This window comes from Strigops habroptila, chromosome 12 (genome assembly GCF_004027225.2).
Source record: "Strigops habroptila isolate Jane chromosome 12, bStrHab1.2.pri, whole genome shotgun sequence".
NCBI classification, from domain to species: domain Eukaryota; kingdom Metazoa; phylum Chordata; class Aves; order Psittaciformes; family Psittacidae; genus Strigops; species Strigops habroptila.
The window spans coordinates 9,370,612-9,384,646 of NC_044288.2; the positions used below are offsets into that span (position 1 = coordinate 9,370,612).

The window sequence follows — 14,035 nt, forward strand, 5'->3', positions numbered from 1 at the left end:
CATGTGCTTGTAGCAGGGATTAACATCCCACAGGCAGCTCCCATGCATGTTTCGTAGCAGGGGCATGTCCTTCTTCCTCATTCTACCCCACCAAAGTGACTCCACAAACGATGCTGGTAAACAGCGGGTGGAAGGTGATGGGCTGTGATTTTGCAGCAGACACAAAGCACGAGCTGTCCCAGGCTGGTGGAACTTCAGCTGCCTCCAAAATCCCAGCAGTTGAGGCTCCCGTGCTCCTTTAGCTCTCAGCTCCAGCCTCAGCAGACAGCTTGATACAGCCATTTATAAAGTTCATTTAACAGTTTTCCCTCCGAGGGGGAAGGACAGCAAATCCTTGAGGATGCCACATTCACTTTATTGAAAGTCTGGCAACAGGCAATCCATACCCGGGGCTGGGTGACCTGGGGCTTTTTTTGGCACTGAGTTTCCAGCAATCTCACAGCATGCTCCAGACCATCCCAGCCTTCCCAAGGAGGTGTGATAGTGACTATAAATCTTCCCAGCTATCACTCGCTCATCAATCGTGAGGCTTTTGGCAGCTGAATGGTTCCTGAACAGTATGTGCTACACAGCCAGCATCCATTAGTTGCCTTTCTCCTGCAACACCACAAATACATTATTTGCCCCTAGTGAGCATCTCCTTCCAGGCTTGCATTAACACCACAGCCCCTAATTTATTGGTCAGGATGTGCTTTTCAATGATATTTACAGCCTGGCTTAATAGCATGTCTGCATTTCGTTTGCTGCAGATGATAATTCAGGGATTTGTTTGGCTGACTTGAAACGCTTTGAAACAACTTGTCAGGGGGCTTGATTTTATTGCTGGAAGGATTTAAATAAACACAAATTTAACATATCCTGTATGTTATGTATCCTTTGTGAAGACTGTATCGGCCTCCACCCTGTTTTGGTGATATTTTGAAGGGATGATTGACACACACCTGATTAGAGCTCCCAAAACCTGTGCCTTGCCCAGAGTTCATTTTATGTGATACTATGGCCATTGGACTCTGTGCCAGGAGATCTTTTCCTGGTGGTCTCACTTGTAAGGCATCATTAGAAGTCTGGTTATAAAAGCCCAGCTTGCAGCAGTCAGCAGACTCTTGGCTTATTGGAGAGACTGTGGCCAGTTGTTCTTTGAAAAGTGCTGTACTCTTACTTTAGATGTAATGCCAGGTAAGTGCATCTGCTAATTGTCCTTTTCAACCCCCTGTAATAACATGGACCAGAGCATTTCCCTGGTCTTGCCTGGGAGAGACAGGTTCTGCAAAGCAGCTCCCGCTGCATCCAAGGAATCTGTGAGTGAGCAGCAAGAGTTGGGACTCAGCCTGTAGTTGAAATGCACTAATTAAAAAGAGCACTTTCTCTGCTGCCATTGTTCCTTCCATGCTTGCCAAAGCCATCCTGCCTCAATCAAAATGCACTCTAGTGTGGCTGGAGAACTAGCAGATGAACTGCTAGGGGATGAAGTGTTGTGCCACTTGCACTATGGCTTTTACTCCTGTTTTTCCCTGCTAAAACGTCCAAGTGTTGTCACATACCAATGCAAGAGCAGCAGCTTTAGGGTGTTTATTAGAGCATCCCCAAGTATCTCAGGCACCCATGCTCTCCGGGCGTTTAAAACAAGTGAATCTGAATTTGTTGACCGTAACACAAGTCGACTGCTACTTGTGCTGATGTTTTCAGCATAATTCATTGCAGCTTTAATACATTGACTATCTGCACAATTTCTCCTTGAATAATTTTACTGCCATATGGGATACTGTAGACCTTGAGCTGCTGGCTCTGTGTCTACCCCTTATGGAGTCTTGCTCGATGAGCGGTGCACAGCAACCTCTGCATCCCTGGGACTAAGCCCATGTTTCCGCTGAGTCTCTGGTGCAATATTTGCTCATCCTGTTGTGAGAAGCTTTCGTGAGTGGTGATGGTCCTGCTGACACAGCCACTGGCTGTAGCACACCAGGGATTGTCAGGGCTCTGCAGACCTTGGGGCAGGGCATGCAGAGCAGCCCATGCTGGTGAATTGAGTTATTAGGGTATAGAAAGGATTTTAGCCTCCAAAGCTGTCAAGTTGGGTGTTTTCATTAGCATTGATTTGAGCTTCTAAAGTAAAACCGGGTCAAGAAAAATGACCAGATTAGCCTTGCTGCAGAGAGAAACCTAAGAAACTCTTCAAACCCTCCTGTCCTTTACTATTTAGCCTTATGCAAAGCATAACCTCTAGCAGTATATGCTGCAGTTAATACTGTTGACAAGCCAGGATGTCTTTCAGTCCAGACTTCATGTCTTAATTAAATGGAATTTGTTTCAGCAAATAATGTTTGTCAAAAGTGGGGTGTTTTTTTTTGCCTTAGGACTATTACAAAGCTGCTATTAGACATTCTGATGATTAGCCATCTGTGTCTCAGTGTTACAATAGCTCCATGCGAAGACAGATTAGTTTTGCCCAGGCCAAAATCAAAATGATAAATTAAATACACAGCCATAGCAGGCTAATCTTAAATCTAACACCATAGAGCTGTAATACACTGTGCCCAGTTTGGACCTGCAAATTCCCAGCTGCAAATCATAGAATCACGGAATGGTATGGGTTGGAAGGGACCTTAAAGACCATCTAGTTCTAAATACACCAATATAAACTGGTGCATGTAAACCCACACATGTGTGTATATATATATATAAATTACCTTCAGCTGCTTGTTTAGGGTGGAGAGGGGCCCTGCCCATCTCTTCAGCTGTAATTCATTTGAATGACTGCACCCACAGTTTAAAAAGCCTTCGACTGCAGACCTATATTCAGTGCAAAAGGAAGGTAGCATCTTGTCATCAATAGTCCCAAACACCCAAGGGTAAACCAGATGCTGGCAACATCAGCTGTTGTCACATTTTATTGTGAAAATCAAAGAGAAAAAAAAGTATTTTCCGTATCTATAGAGAGCACTTCGCATAATTCTTTTTTGTCCCTCCTCTTCTATACCAGGTTACTGCAAATATACTTTGCAAGTGGTACTACATAACACATGGAAGTAAGTACAAATCTATTTCACATGTGGTACACTGATGTTGCATTAGTACAAATCTCTGCTGAAGTTGATGTATTAAAAATACTTTGATATATTTTATAAATAAGGGGTGAAATTCGCATGTACAAGCATTCCAGGAGGAGGCTTTTCCAGGTAGAGCTGATTTTGATTTTCCCACTGCACATTTTCCAGTGTATGTGTTCAGTGCTGGAAAATATTATTAGTTTGCTTTGAGATGAATGAACTTGACTTTTAGGGAGTCTTAAAAGGTAGGGATGTGCTGTTGACCTGCTGTAGCTGTGTACAGAGGGGACAGTGCACCCCTAACAGCAGCGTGTGAATTCACCATCTATGTAGAGGCTCTTCTACAAGGGGAAAGGAAAAAAACACCCCAAGGCCACCTATGGAGGTTCCTGAGGCTTCGCCAGCAGGTCTCGTGGGGTTGTTTTGATATATCTGCTGAATAAGCTTTTGTCTGCAGTATGAGCACCAGGTTGTGGCTTTGGGGAATGCTGGGAGCACACCAGCGATTTCAGAGGCTGGTGAATTCAATGGTGGGAGGACACGCAGCTGGAAATGCTGTTCAGAGACAAGAGCAGAAAGAAAAAAGGGTGAGAAAACACTTGGTTTGGAAAACAGACCCTGATTCATCAGCATGAGGCCACTTCATATGTTTATCTTAAGGCTTTGCTTGTATTATTTAGCTTGAGCTGTGCTACATCTACTCTTTGGCTGTGGCTTGTCCCTGAGCTCCCCTTGCAGGCTTCAACCCAGAGTGGAGGGTGGGAAAAGGCTCATTGCCATGGCAGGGTGGGAATTTCGCTCAGGATTCCTGGCTCTGTTTCTAGACCTGTGCTTCATGGCGGACTTAAAGGATGCATTGACGTCCAGGATGAATAAGGAATGTACTTAGACAAACCATAGGCTTGTGTGTCTAAGATATAAAGCTGTAGCAAGAGGCAAATATTTGTCTATTCTAATGCAAATGAGTGCTAAAATGTTGCTCTCTGCTCTTCGTGACTAAGGTATTGACAAAAGTGTTTGAATTTTGTTTTCTTCAGCCATAGTTTTCAAATTTAATCACATATTTTCATTAGTTTCAGTGTCCTCAATGAAGTTTAGGGAAAGAAATAGAAAAGCTCTTAGACTGCAGCCTCCTCATCTTTTATTTGGAGACAATAATAATTTGTTGGACTATTATTCTTGGCCACATGTTTGCTCAGGTATTTGTCTGTGAAGATGTCTGGGAGATCCTGTGCTTGCAAAAGCCTTCAGAAGTGAGGACTCAGTGTAGCTAGTCAGGGCTCTGGCACACTTTTCCAGTCTTGTTGGGACACGGGATGGGTTTCTTTGGAGGTGGTACAATGCAGGGCAATTCTATGCTTTCTGATCCAGCATTTTCCCAGCCCTATTAGTTTGAGAAATTGCCATTACCAACGGTGATTTTTGCCAATGTGGTCCACAGGTGAGGGGGCTCACTGGTGCTTGCTGCCTGTGTCAATATGTGGTATCCTCCTGGAGGAATTCAGCTGTGCCCAACACAGCAGGGACTTCTATTTGCAGTAGGATGAGATGTGCTGATAATGCGGACGAAGAGAACAACCTGAATCTTAGCCATCAGGTGGGATATAGAGCATTTCAAGTCAGCTGCTTGAAATAAAGGGATGCTGAGAGAGTTATTAATAAGCCAGTAGTTAGCCTCTTTTTCTGGTCCACCAGTAGTTTTGACACTGCATTTTAAAGCAATTGGCTTGGATTCCATGTAAAATTAAGACTGAAGCCCAGTGCCACACTCCAAATACAGATTAAGATAATCCATCTGCTAATATTGAGCTGCACAACAGGGTGTTTGGGGATGATGGTCAGCTTGGGAAAAATCTGCATCCTTAACGCTCAGGGACAGTTTAGAGGTGCTACAGGAGGTACAGGCCTGCTGGGTACATCTGTGCTGAAATGGATGAGGGTTGGAAAGAGGAAATAACACAGTTGTTTGAAATAACCCAACTTACTAACCAGTGCCTTATCAGTCTTTTCTAGCTTGGTTGGACCTACTCAAAGTAGAGGCAAGTGGGAGTCCAAGATGCCTGCTGTATGGCTTTTGGGTTGGGCATCCAATGGCATCACGTGCATGCAACTGTGGGGAGAAACCTTTGCTAATTCCAGGACTTTCGAGTTTTATTTCTGGGAATGGCAGTGCTCTGACCTTTGTAAATTGGGGTGGGCTTCTTGTTTGATTTAGTGCTTGTCTTGTTTACTGGTGGCAGCTGGCTTTCTGCTCTCTGCTGTGCTCACTGCATTTAGCTGATGGCTTTGGACAAGTGTCAACACAGACTGCCAAGGGTTAGATACTGAAGTGCTTAATTAAACAAGCCTCTAGGCCATGGCAATTTGCATGGCAGAAGCACCACAGCAGGGCTCTTTTTTTCCTTAAAGTTAGTAACTGGTGAAAAAAAAAAAAAGACTTTTTGGTCTTGCTTTTTGTTTTGTAACTACAATTATTTGGAAAATGTAACACATGATCCCCTGTGTTCCCCAAACTTAAGATGAGACATGCAAGAGCCTTGGTCACCTCTGTGTGGGAACACACATCCACTAGATGTGTGAAAACACTAGGATGTATTTTCAAGCTTTTTTCAGGAATTTGCTTTTTTATTACAATGAAGGAGCAATAAAATTATAAGGAAAAAACAACCAAAGGAAAAGAGAGTTTCTTCATGAGCCATTCATGTCTGCAAGGACTGTAAGTCACTCCAGCATCCTGCGTCAAGGCACTGAGGGTCCTTAGCAGTTCATCACACAGCCCCAGCCCGATGGAGCTCCATCCAACTGCTAAGGTACAAGTCAAGTCAATGCCTTTGCATCTTGGGGTCATCCTGATTTTTCCCAGCTGTGAGCAGAGGTGAGATTCTCAACTCTTTAATCCTCAGAGTTTCCTATTTAATTACTTATTCTTAGAGATCACTGTTAAAAAGGAACCAACCCTCTTGTCAGAAGCAGGTTATAAAGAACGGTGACATTTCAGGTGTCTCGTTCTTCCTCCAGCAGGTAGGAGCACCGTATTCCCGAGCTTGCTGTGCTTTGCTAGGAATTTGTCCCATCCTCAACACCAAATCTCTTATATACACCATCGCTTATATAAAAGAATCACACAGGATTTCCTGGTCTCCAGATGGAGAGATTTCCCTGTGTTTTATTTCAATCTGCTCCAGAAAGTAACAAAGGGAAAAAAGAAATAAAACCTTTCTTGCTCCAGAGGAATTGGGTAAAGGAGGCAGCTGAGAGGCTGAGGTTCCTCGTGCCACAGCACCATGGTAAGGATGCACTAAGGGGAAGGAGAGGTGAAATCCTGAAAGGAATTCAAAGCATTTGGGGAATAGCAGCTGGTGGTACGTGTCGTGAAAGCACACACACGGCAGTGGAGATGTACATGAGGGAACAGGGAGGGGAGGCTCGCCAGGCTGGGGATTAGGAGCTCTTAGAAGCACTAGAAGAGGTAAATATAACATTGATCTCTGCTTTGTTTGACATAACTTAACCATATTGTAGGATTTTGGTCTTGTTTTGTTGGTAATCTGGTACAGAAAGCAGGTGCTGGCTGCTTGTGGGATGTGCTTCCTTAGACCAAGTAGGATTTACCCCCAGGTTTTCCAAGAGAGAAATTATCTGAGCATGAGTTAGTGAGTCACAGGATACACAGCAGAGAGAGAAATCGCCAGGGTGCAGTGACCCAGTGCCAGGGGTTCAACAAAGAGCAACAGCTATACATGTGTGTAACCTTTTGGATGTTCATTTAAAGCCCTGAATGGGGAGGGACAAAGGGTGTCTTAAGGAAAGAATCATACAGGCATCATGCCATGCCCAGATCTTTGATGAATAACCAGGTTACTGCACTCATGTCAAAGCTTACATCTTCCCCAGCCTCAGTTCCTGCTTTCCTGTTCATTTTGTTGACCTGCTGTCAGGTCATACAGGGAATTAGTGGGTATCTCCTTATAGAACTGAGATCTTGGCCTTTTCCTCTGTTTTATGCAGTACTGGGCACTCTAGTAATTAAGACCTAATCATGGTATAAATCAAGGAAGTAAGTACTTGTTGACAGGTCATCAGGACTCATGTGCCTCTCGGGCAAAGCCGTGTTCATGGAGGTCAACACAGCCAAACAGCCCAAGTCCTTCAAGGTGGACAGAGTGTCTTTCAATAGCCCTCCCTCCCCCAATCCCTTTTCACAGGGGTGATGGAGCAGCCCTGCCCATTCCCCGTCTCCCACCCATCCCACAGATGGCATCCCCACCTCCACCCACAGAAGTATTTGGGGACTTTTTTTTGGTAGCGATTAAAAAAAAAAAAAATCAAAGTATTAAATGATAAGAATATGTTGATTATTGTCACAGATTCCAAATTAAGGCACTCGTGAGTTTTTCTCTCCAATTTAAAAGTGGATGGTTTCTAAATAGTCACTGAACTGCATAGGTAAAGATGTTAAGTAAAAACTCTCACTCATTCAGAAAGTGAAAATATTGAGGGAAATACTAAGACAAAACAGTATTTCCATTATACTGCTGTTAAACCTCAGCGGCGAATAGAAAATGCATCTGATTTTGGGACTAAGGTCAATCAGGGATTATTTTTTCCATTATTCTAGTGTCAGAATACCCAACTGATATAGGAATGTTATAGGACAATTAAATGGTCATTAATTCAATCTAAATTAATTTCAATTAATCACTGTGATTATTAGCTAGGAATTGTGAATCTGTGGAGAACAAGAAGGGAGTGGGAAAGAAACTGCAAACCAGGAAATGTAGTCTCTTTTTGACGAGAGTGGAAAGGCAAAAAGGAGTTGAAACATTTTTTGAGTACATATAAAATTCCTGTGTCATAATAAAAATAAAATCAGAGTAACAAATGTGCAGCACTTTAATGTCAGGTTTGACCGTCATTGGAACTGTTCACAAGTCGTGTGGACAAGCTAAGTTGTACTTCATTTTCTAAGTATGATATATAACCATTAGGATAATTTAGAAGACACATCACCAGAAACTTGGGCTGAAGAGGGAAGAAAGGGAACATCTTTGGAAGGGCCATGTGGGATTTGTCAAGTGAACGCTATTCCAATATTTTGCGACAAACAGGAAGAAGTGAGGTCTGTTACACATCTTTCACAGCCTATATATAAACCAGCCCCAAGAATATTTACCTGAACAGATATATACAGGGTTTTCTTTTAAATATTCTTAAAAAAGTAATATTTGCTTGATCTATGACACAATGAACGTCTCTACAGGGAAACTTACCATAGGTATAATAAAATAGTCAAGAAGTCATAAAAGATAACACGAGAGCAGTGTCTGGCCTTGGTAAAACACATTTAGGATGACAGCAATGTATGGATACAGCTCTGTTCAAGAAAGGAGTTGTGCATATTTCAAGGTACTTACAAAGCTGGTCTTCTCCTTTCCTTGACATGGGTATGTTTCCTAACTGGATGAGTAGAAAATCATGGACACCATGCATTGCTAAAGGCTATGCCCATCTATTTTATATGCGTGTGTTGCAATGATGGAATAGTCTCTTCTAACCCCTATGGCTCATAAGTGAAAAGAGATGGAGGTTTCAGCCTATGGGTGTTGAAGGGCAATATCAAGGACTCCATGTTTAATGAATTCATAGGATTCAGCTCCCCTTTTTCGTCTGTCTGAACAGATTTTTACATAATCTCTATAGAACTGAAATGGTTTCAATTACTTCAGGTCTACAGCCACGCTAAAATGCTACTCTTTCAGTAAAGTTTAACGTTTAAAGCAAAGATTACCAGTGTTAGTCTGCACCCTTCTCATTTACAATCCCTCTGTGTGCACTGTGAAATGAGTGACTTTAAGCATCTGTGGAGGAAAGTAATTGATGTGCCACTACATATCACGGGATGCATTCAGCAGCTGATTTCACAGGAACTCTGGTCAATGGGATCACTCACAAAACGAGCTGGGTCTTTCCAAAGGCTGATGGGTGGCTCCCATGGAACAGATATTTACCTTCGGAGAGAGGCTTCACCCACCTCAAGACCACATCTTCAAAGTGGTACATGGGTGACAACTGCTCTGATGCACCCGCTCATGGTGGTAGTGGTGTTCACCTGGTTTGCACTGCCTTGCAAGCCAAGGCTGCTTCTGCCCTGATTACTTCATGGTGATGGATAGAGAAAGTTACCAAAATGCACTAGAAAAGCTTTTCTATCTTCCAAACGTGCAAATGGATCTGTACAGTTTTTATGAGAACCCAACTGAAATTTCTCAATGCCAGCTGTTGCATTCGAGGGTAATTCAGCTGGTTTTACATGAAGCTCTTTGCTCATAAGTAAAAGATAATTGACTATAAACAAGTGTAGTATAAACGGGAAGGAAAAAAAATCACACAGAAAAATTGTTTCCCAGGATGTCTGAAAAGAAAGAGGCAAATTAAGGCTATGACTAGAAAATGAGTGAGTTTTCTATTAAAAATACGGTCTGTTGTTGTAGCTATTATTTTACAAAGAACCAAGTGACTTCAATTCTACTAAACATTTAATGAGAGAAACCAACAATTTCTAGGAGTGTTGCTGCCTCCTGTGGGAATAACCATAACTAATTCTCTGCCCCCAAAGAGCAGATTTTGCATATTGTGCCAAGCTGACCACACTCCCAAGCTGCTGAAAAACTAATGCTCCTTCTCAACAGTATCTTTTACAAACTCTGACACCCCCGCCTCAGTGTTTCTGGGCTTTTACTCACGCTAATGGCCTGGATACTTCATGCCAAATTTCTCATATACAATCACACAGATATGCATTAGAAGAGGGGGGGGGACGACTTATAACATTGCCTTCAGCAGTACCAAGAGCAAATTTAAGCACAGAAGAAAGCGAGCTGACAGTTGCTATTTCTGTTATGCCTCCTTCTGAAATCACATCTGTGAATCCTCCCAAAGCCATCCTGCAGAGAAAACTGATCAGTTCTCATTAAATCACTCTCCGAGGTTTCTGTGGGTTGAAAACTGCTCTCTGATGCTTAGTTTCCCTCATCATCCAAAGGTGAATTTTAACTGCAGTCCTTGCTTCCACAGTCTCTCTGTGTTGGGGTAGGGAATGGGCAAGGTATACGGGAAAGAAAAGGGATGGCTTGAACATAACATAAAAGCTCCTCAGCATGGAAACTCAAAATAGGATTTGTTCTACAGAATCATTAGGTTTCGTGGCTTATACGATACCTCAGTGGAGATATTATTCGCTTCCCAGCATTTTTCTCATAACCACAAATCATACCCCGAAATAAAAAACATCCCTTCAAAACCACTTCCTATTAGCAGAGCATACCTTATATTATAAAACTTGCAAGTAGACCAGTGTTGTACCATGATGCCTATACAGGGTTTTTTTGTTTTTTTCATATTTTTTTCCCCCCAGTGTAAAAATATACAATGCTACTGCTCAGTTGTTGCAGTGTAAAGGTCCAACCGGTACTTGCCTGCTGAAGGCTCTACTGCTATTGCCCTTCATACCTCTCCAACCCAGACCACTGTGTTACCCCTCCTTATACCTGAAACCTCACAGCGTAATGTATTTTGCCTCCCATTTATAACAAACAATGAATCTTTAGCTGGTGTAATGAGATACTGTCCAAATAATCCACTGTCTTTCATAATTCTGTTGTAGCTGCTCCAGGGCCAGTCTTTGGATGTGATAGGGTCCTTTAAATTCTTCAGTACATTCATTTTCCCCGTTGACAGCTCTACAAAAAGCACATCTGTTTGCAAATGTGAAGTAGCATATATATAGTACTGGTTGCCTTCAGTGAAAGAGGGTTGAAATGTCAGATCAGATATGTGTATGTCTGTTTGTAAGTCATAAATCAACTTGATTTCTCCGCGGACAGTTAGAGCCTGGACTTTGATCCTGCCACTGTCTTCATCCGCACTGACCAAATAGCGTCCATCTGGTGAGATGTATGGCGTGCCCGACACATCGCTGTTGGGGCCGATGACAGCATCGGTGACACTGTCAATGATGAGCTGTGGCGACGCAGCCACCGATCTATTCTTCCTACACTGGACAAAGAAGTAACCACCCAGGTGGGTATAAGCCATGGTCTGCGGTACGCAGCTATGGTTTCTGAAGTTGATAGTCTTGATGTGGGTCACAGTTTCCAGGTCAATTTTGTGAACTGCTGACTTCGATTTGTTAAAGATGAAGCCAAACCTGAAATAGAAAATGTGACACTGAAGTCGTCTCTGGAGACATGGTGAGATGCTCGAGAAAAGACAAAAGTCAGCAGAACTGGGAAACTCTATGCTGCTGGTTTCAGAAGCGTGTGCAATAATACTGACTCTTTTCTGTAACAAATCTCTTGGTTTAGTGCTTCTAAAACATGTTAAAAGGAAGTATATATATTTCAATTAAAATTAGCAACCTGATCTTGGAAGCTTAGATATCTCTTTGGGTATTTGAATAACATCTTCAAGAGCTGAAATCTTATTGAGAAGAGCAATCCACAAGAGGAATGATAATCAAGGTGCATAGGCTACTGTTGACCAGTTTTGTGTTTAATCTGTTTCAGGTCTAGAGAGATGTAATTCAATATATACTCCAATCCCAAACCAGAAAACTGTTCAAAATAAAGCATAGCACTGCCAAGTTGGGGCCAGAGAACAACTCTGAGCAACATGTATAAGCCCTGAGAGAAGACCATGTCCAACCTCACCTCTTAAATTACAGCACCAGCAGGTAGTTGTGATGCGTGTTTGCTCCCCGTGGTGCTGGGGACTACTGACAAGGCTGAGGTGTAGAGCAGACTGTGTGAAACCCCATCCTGCCAGCCCAGGAAAAGTGTAAAACATTTCTCAAGGAACATAAGCAGGGTGCACTGAAGAAAAGGGGTCTTTGCTTTCTATCTCAAGAGAGGGCAGACAACAGTGAACACAGAATGAATGTTCTGTAATAGATATATGCTGCAGCACACCTGACCTTTGCTGAAGACAAGAAAAGGTCAAGAATAGCCAAGAAAGGTTTCTGCTTAATTTGAGAGGGAGCCCACAGAAACAGCCTGTTTGTGTTCACCTGGATTCACAGGTCACTGATACTGACTTACCAAAACTAATTTTACATCGGGTATCTTTTCATCCATTCAATGCAGACAGAAGGAAATGAAGTGAGTGCTTAGTTTTGTATCTCTTCCCCTAAAGATATAAAATTGCTTTGCGAAATATGGAGGACAACGTATTTGTGTGCAGACTACATATTTTGCTTAAAACACTGCGTTTATTTCTTTATTCTTAATCCATCTGTCAATGAGAGACTCTGCAATGATTTCACTTCTAAAGAACGAGCCACTGTAGTGTATGATCCCATGAAAACCACTGGGCCGAGCCTTTCGTTTTCCCATTATATTCACATCCATTAGAGACTTCAGAAAATATCTGCAGTGGAAACTCGCGGTGCACTGTGTGTGGGGAAATTGGATATGACACTTGTATTTCTCCTGGATGAATGTATTTTAAGTACACTTTAAAAAAAGCTTTCCCTTACAGCATTTTTTTTTTTTTTTCCCCAGGACTTCCTTAATACTTGGCCAAAAGCCTGAAGTTAAAAAATGGTTCTTATCATAAACTTTAATTTTAAGAAGTGGGTCAGAATGTGTTTTATGAGCACACGGCTGCATTAGAGGCACAGTGCTTGCCTGGAATCTGTGATCTGGAAACCTTGCACTTAGAGAGGTTTTAACAGACAACAACCTACCCTGGGAACTAATAAAAATGGATACATTCCTAGATATCCATCTGAAATAACAGGCAGCTGCAATACATATGCAGCAATATTTGCATACAAACATTTTCTGGCTTGCAGAAGAGACTGTTTGAATATTCACCTTCCTGGAAAATGCTGGGATTGCCACTGATTGTTTCTGAGTGGAGAATTTAGAACATAATCTCAGTAAGTCTCATTAGACTGTGAGCAATTATTTTTCGGTGCGAGGGTAAGAGAACGGACAAAGATATGGCCTCGACCAAATGAAACAGGGAATTAGGCAAAGCATTCTCTGCTTTGTACATAGAAAACTATAGACAATTATCTGCACATAGTATTTCTTACAGAAGATCGTTTGTATACAGCCGATTAATCACACTGAAGCAAAAAGACAATGAAACAAAATAAATAGTGTAATTATTCCACCTTCCTGTCTCTGAACCCAGACTATACCTTCTCATCTCGGGCTTTAGCATTCAGCAGAGCCATCTACCTCCTAGCACTACTATTAGTCATAAGGATATTTTGAAAGCAAAGTGGAAAAATGAGGTAGGGAGAAATTGTGAGTGACAGCCATGAAGTATGTCTCATTAGTTTGTGTTTCAGGAAGCAAAGTTATTTATTTTGGATCAGATTCAACACACAATCATTCAAGTGTGACCCCCCTGTCCTCGGTGTTCACTGCAGGGAACCTAAGATGAATGTAAGAAGTTACATTATCATTTTTTGAGTGTTCGACTTAGTTAAACTACATTGGGGACAGAAGATGGTTAAAGAGTTGTTATGTTATAACATGATAAGTACAGCATAAATTGCTTTGCAGTTATCATCAGTTTTGATAATGTTAATGGGAGGCTTCTTGTGCCTGCTGGGAAACAGCCAGTATTACTCCAACTTATTAGTATGTTACTTACACAATCTCATTAACCACTACACCACATTAACATTCAAAACTGATGGTTCATAGAGGTGGGCTTTTTAATATGCAGTGCATACCATTTTTCTGCTCAAACCATACACCTTACACAGAGATCCAGTATTTGAATAAGTTGGAAATACGTGGAAGAACCACGCTTTATGCTTCAGGCAGAATAAACCTTTACCATTTCAGGCAATAGATCTTTGACACAGGTTTCTGCCCAGATCCATAATGCAGTTTTGAGGCAGGAAAGGCAACTTTTTGGCCATCAAATTCCCAGCTCAACCAAGCAGGGCAGAGTGTCATACTTTGCATGGC

The 14,035-nt window shown here is 42.1% G+C and overlaps 1 protein-coding gene across 3 annotated transcripts in view; it reads right to left on the reverse strand.

Moving 5' to 3' along the window:
- Nucleotides 1–7,922: 7,922 nt before the first annotated feature.
- Nucleotides 7,923–14,035, reverse strand: part of FSTL4 (follistatin like 4) — a 205,597-nt gene continuing 199,484 nt past the window's right edge. For all 3 annotated transcript variants that reach the window (XM_030504791.1, XM_030504789.1, XM_030504790.1), the window contains one exon: nucleotides 7,923–11,253. In XM_030504791.1, coding sequence (XP_030360651.1) covers nucleotides 10,551–11,253 — 703 coding nt within the window. In that variant the 3' untranslated portion in view covers nucleotides 7,923–10,550. The remainder of the gene's footprint in view (nucleotides 11,254–14,035) is intronic.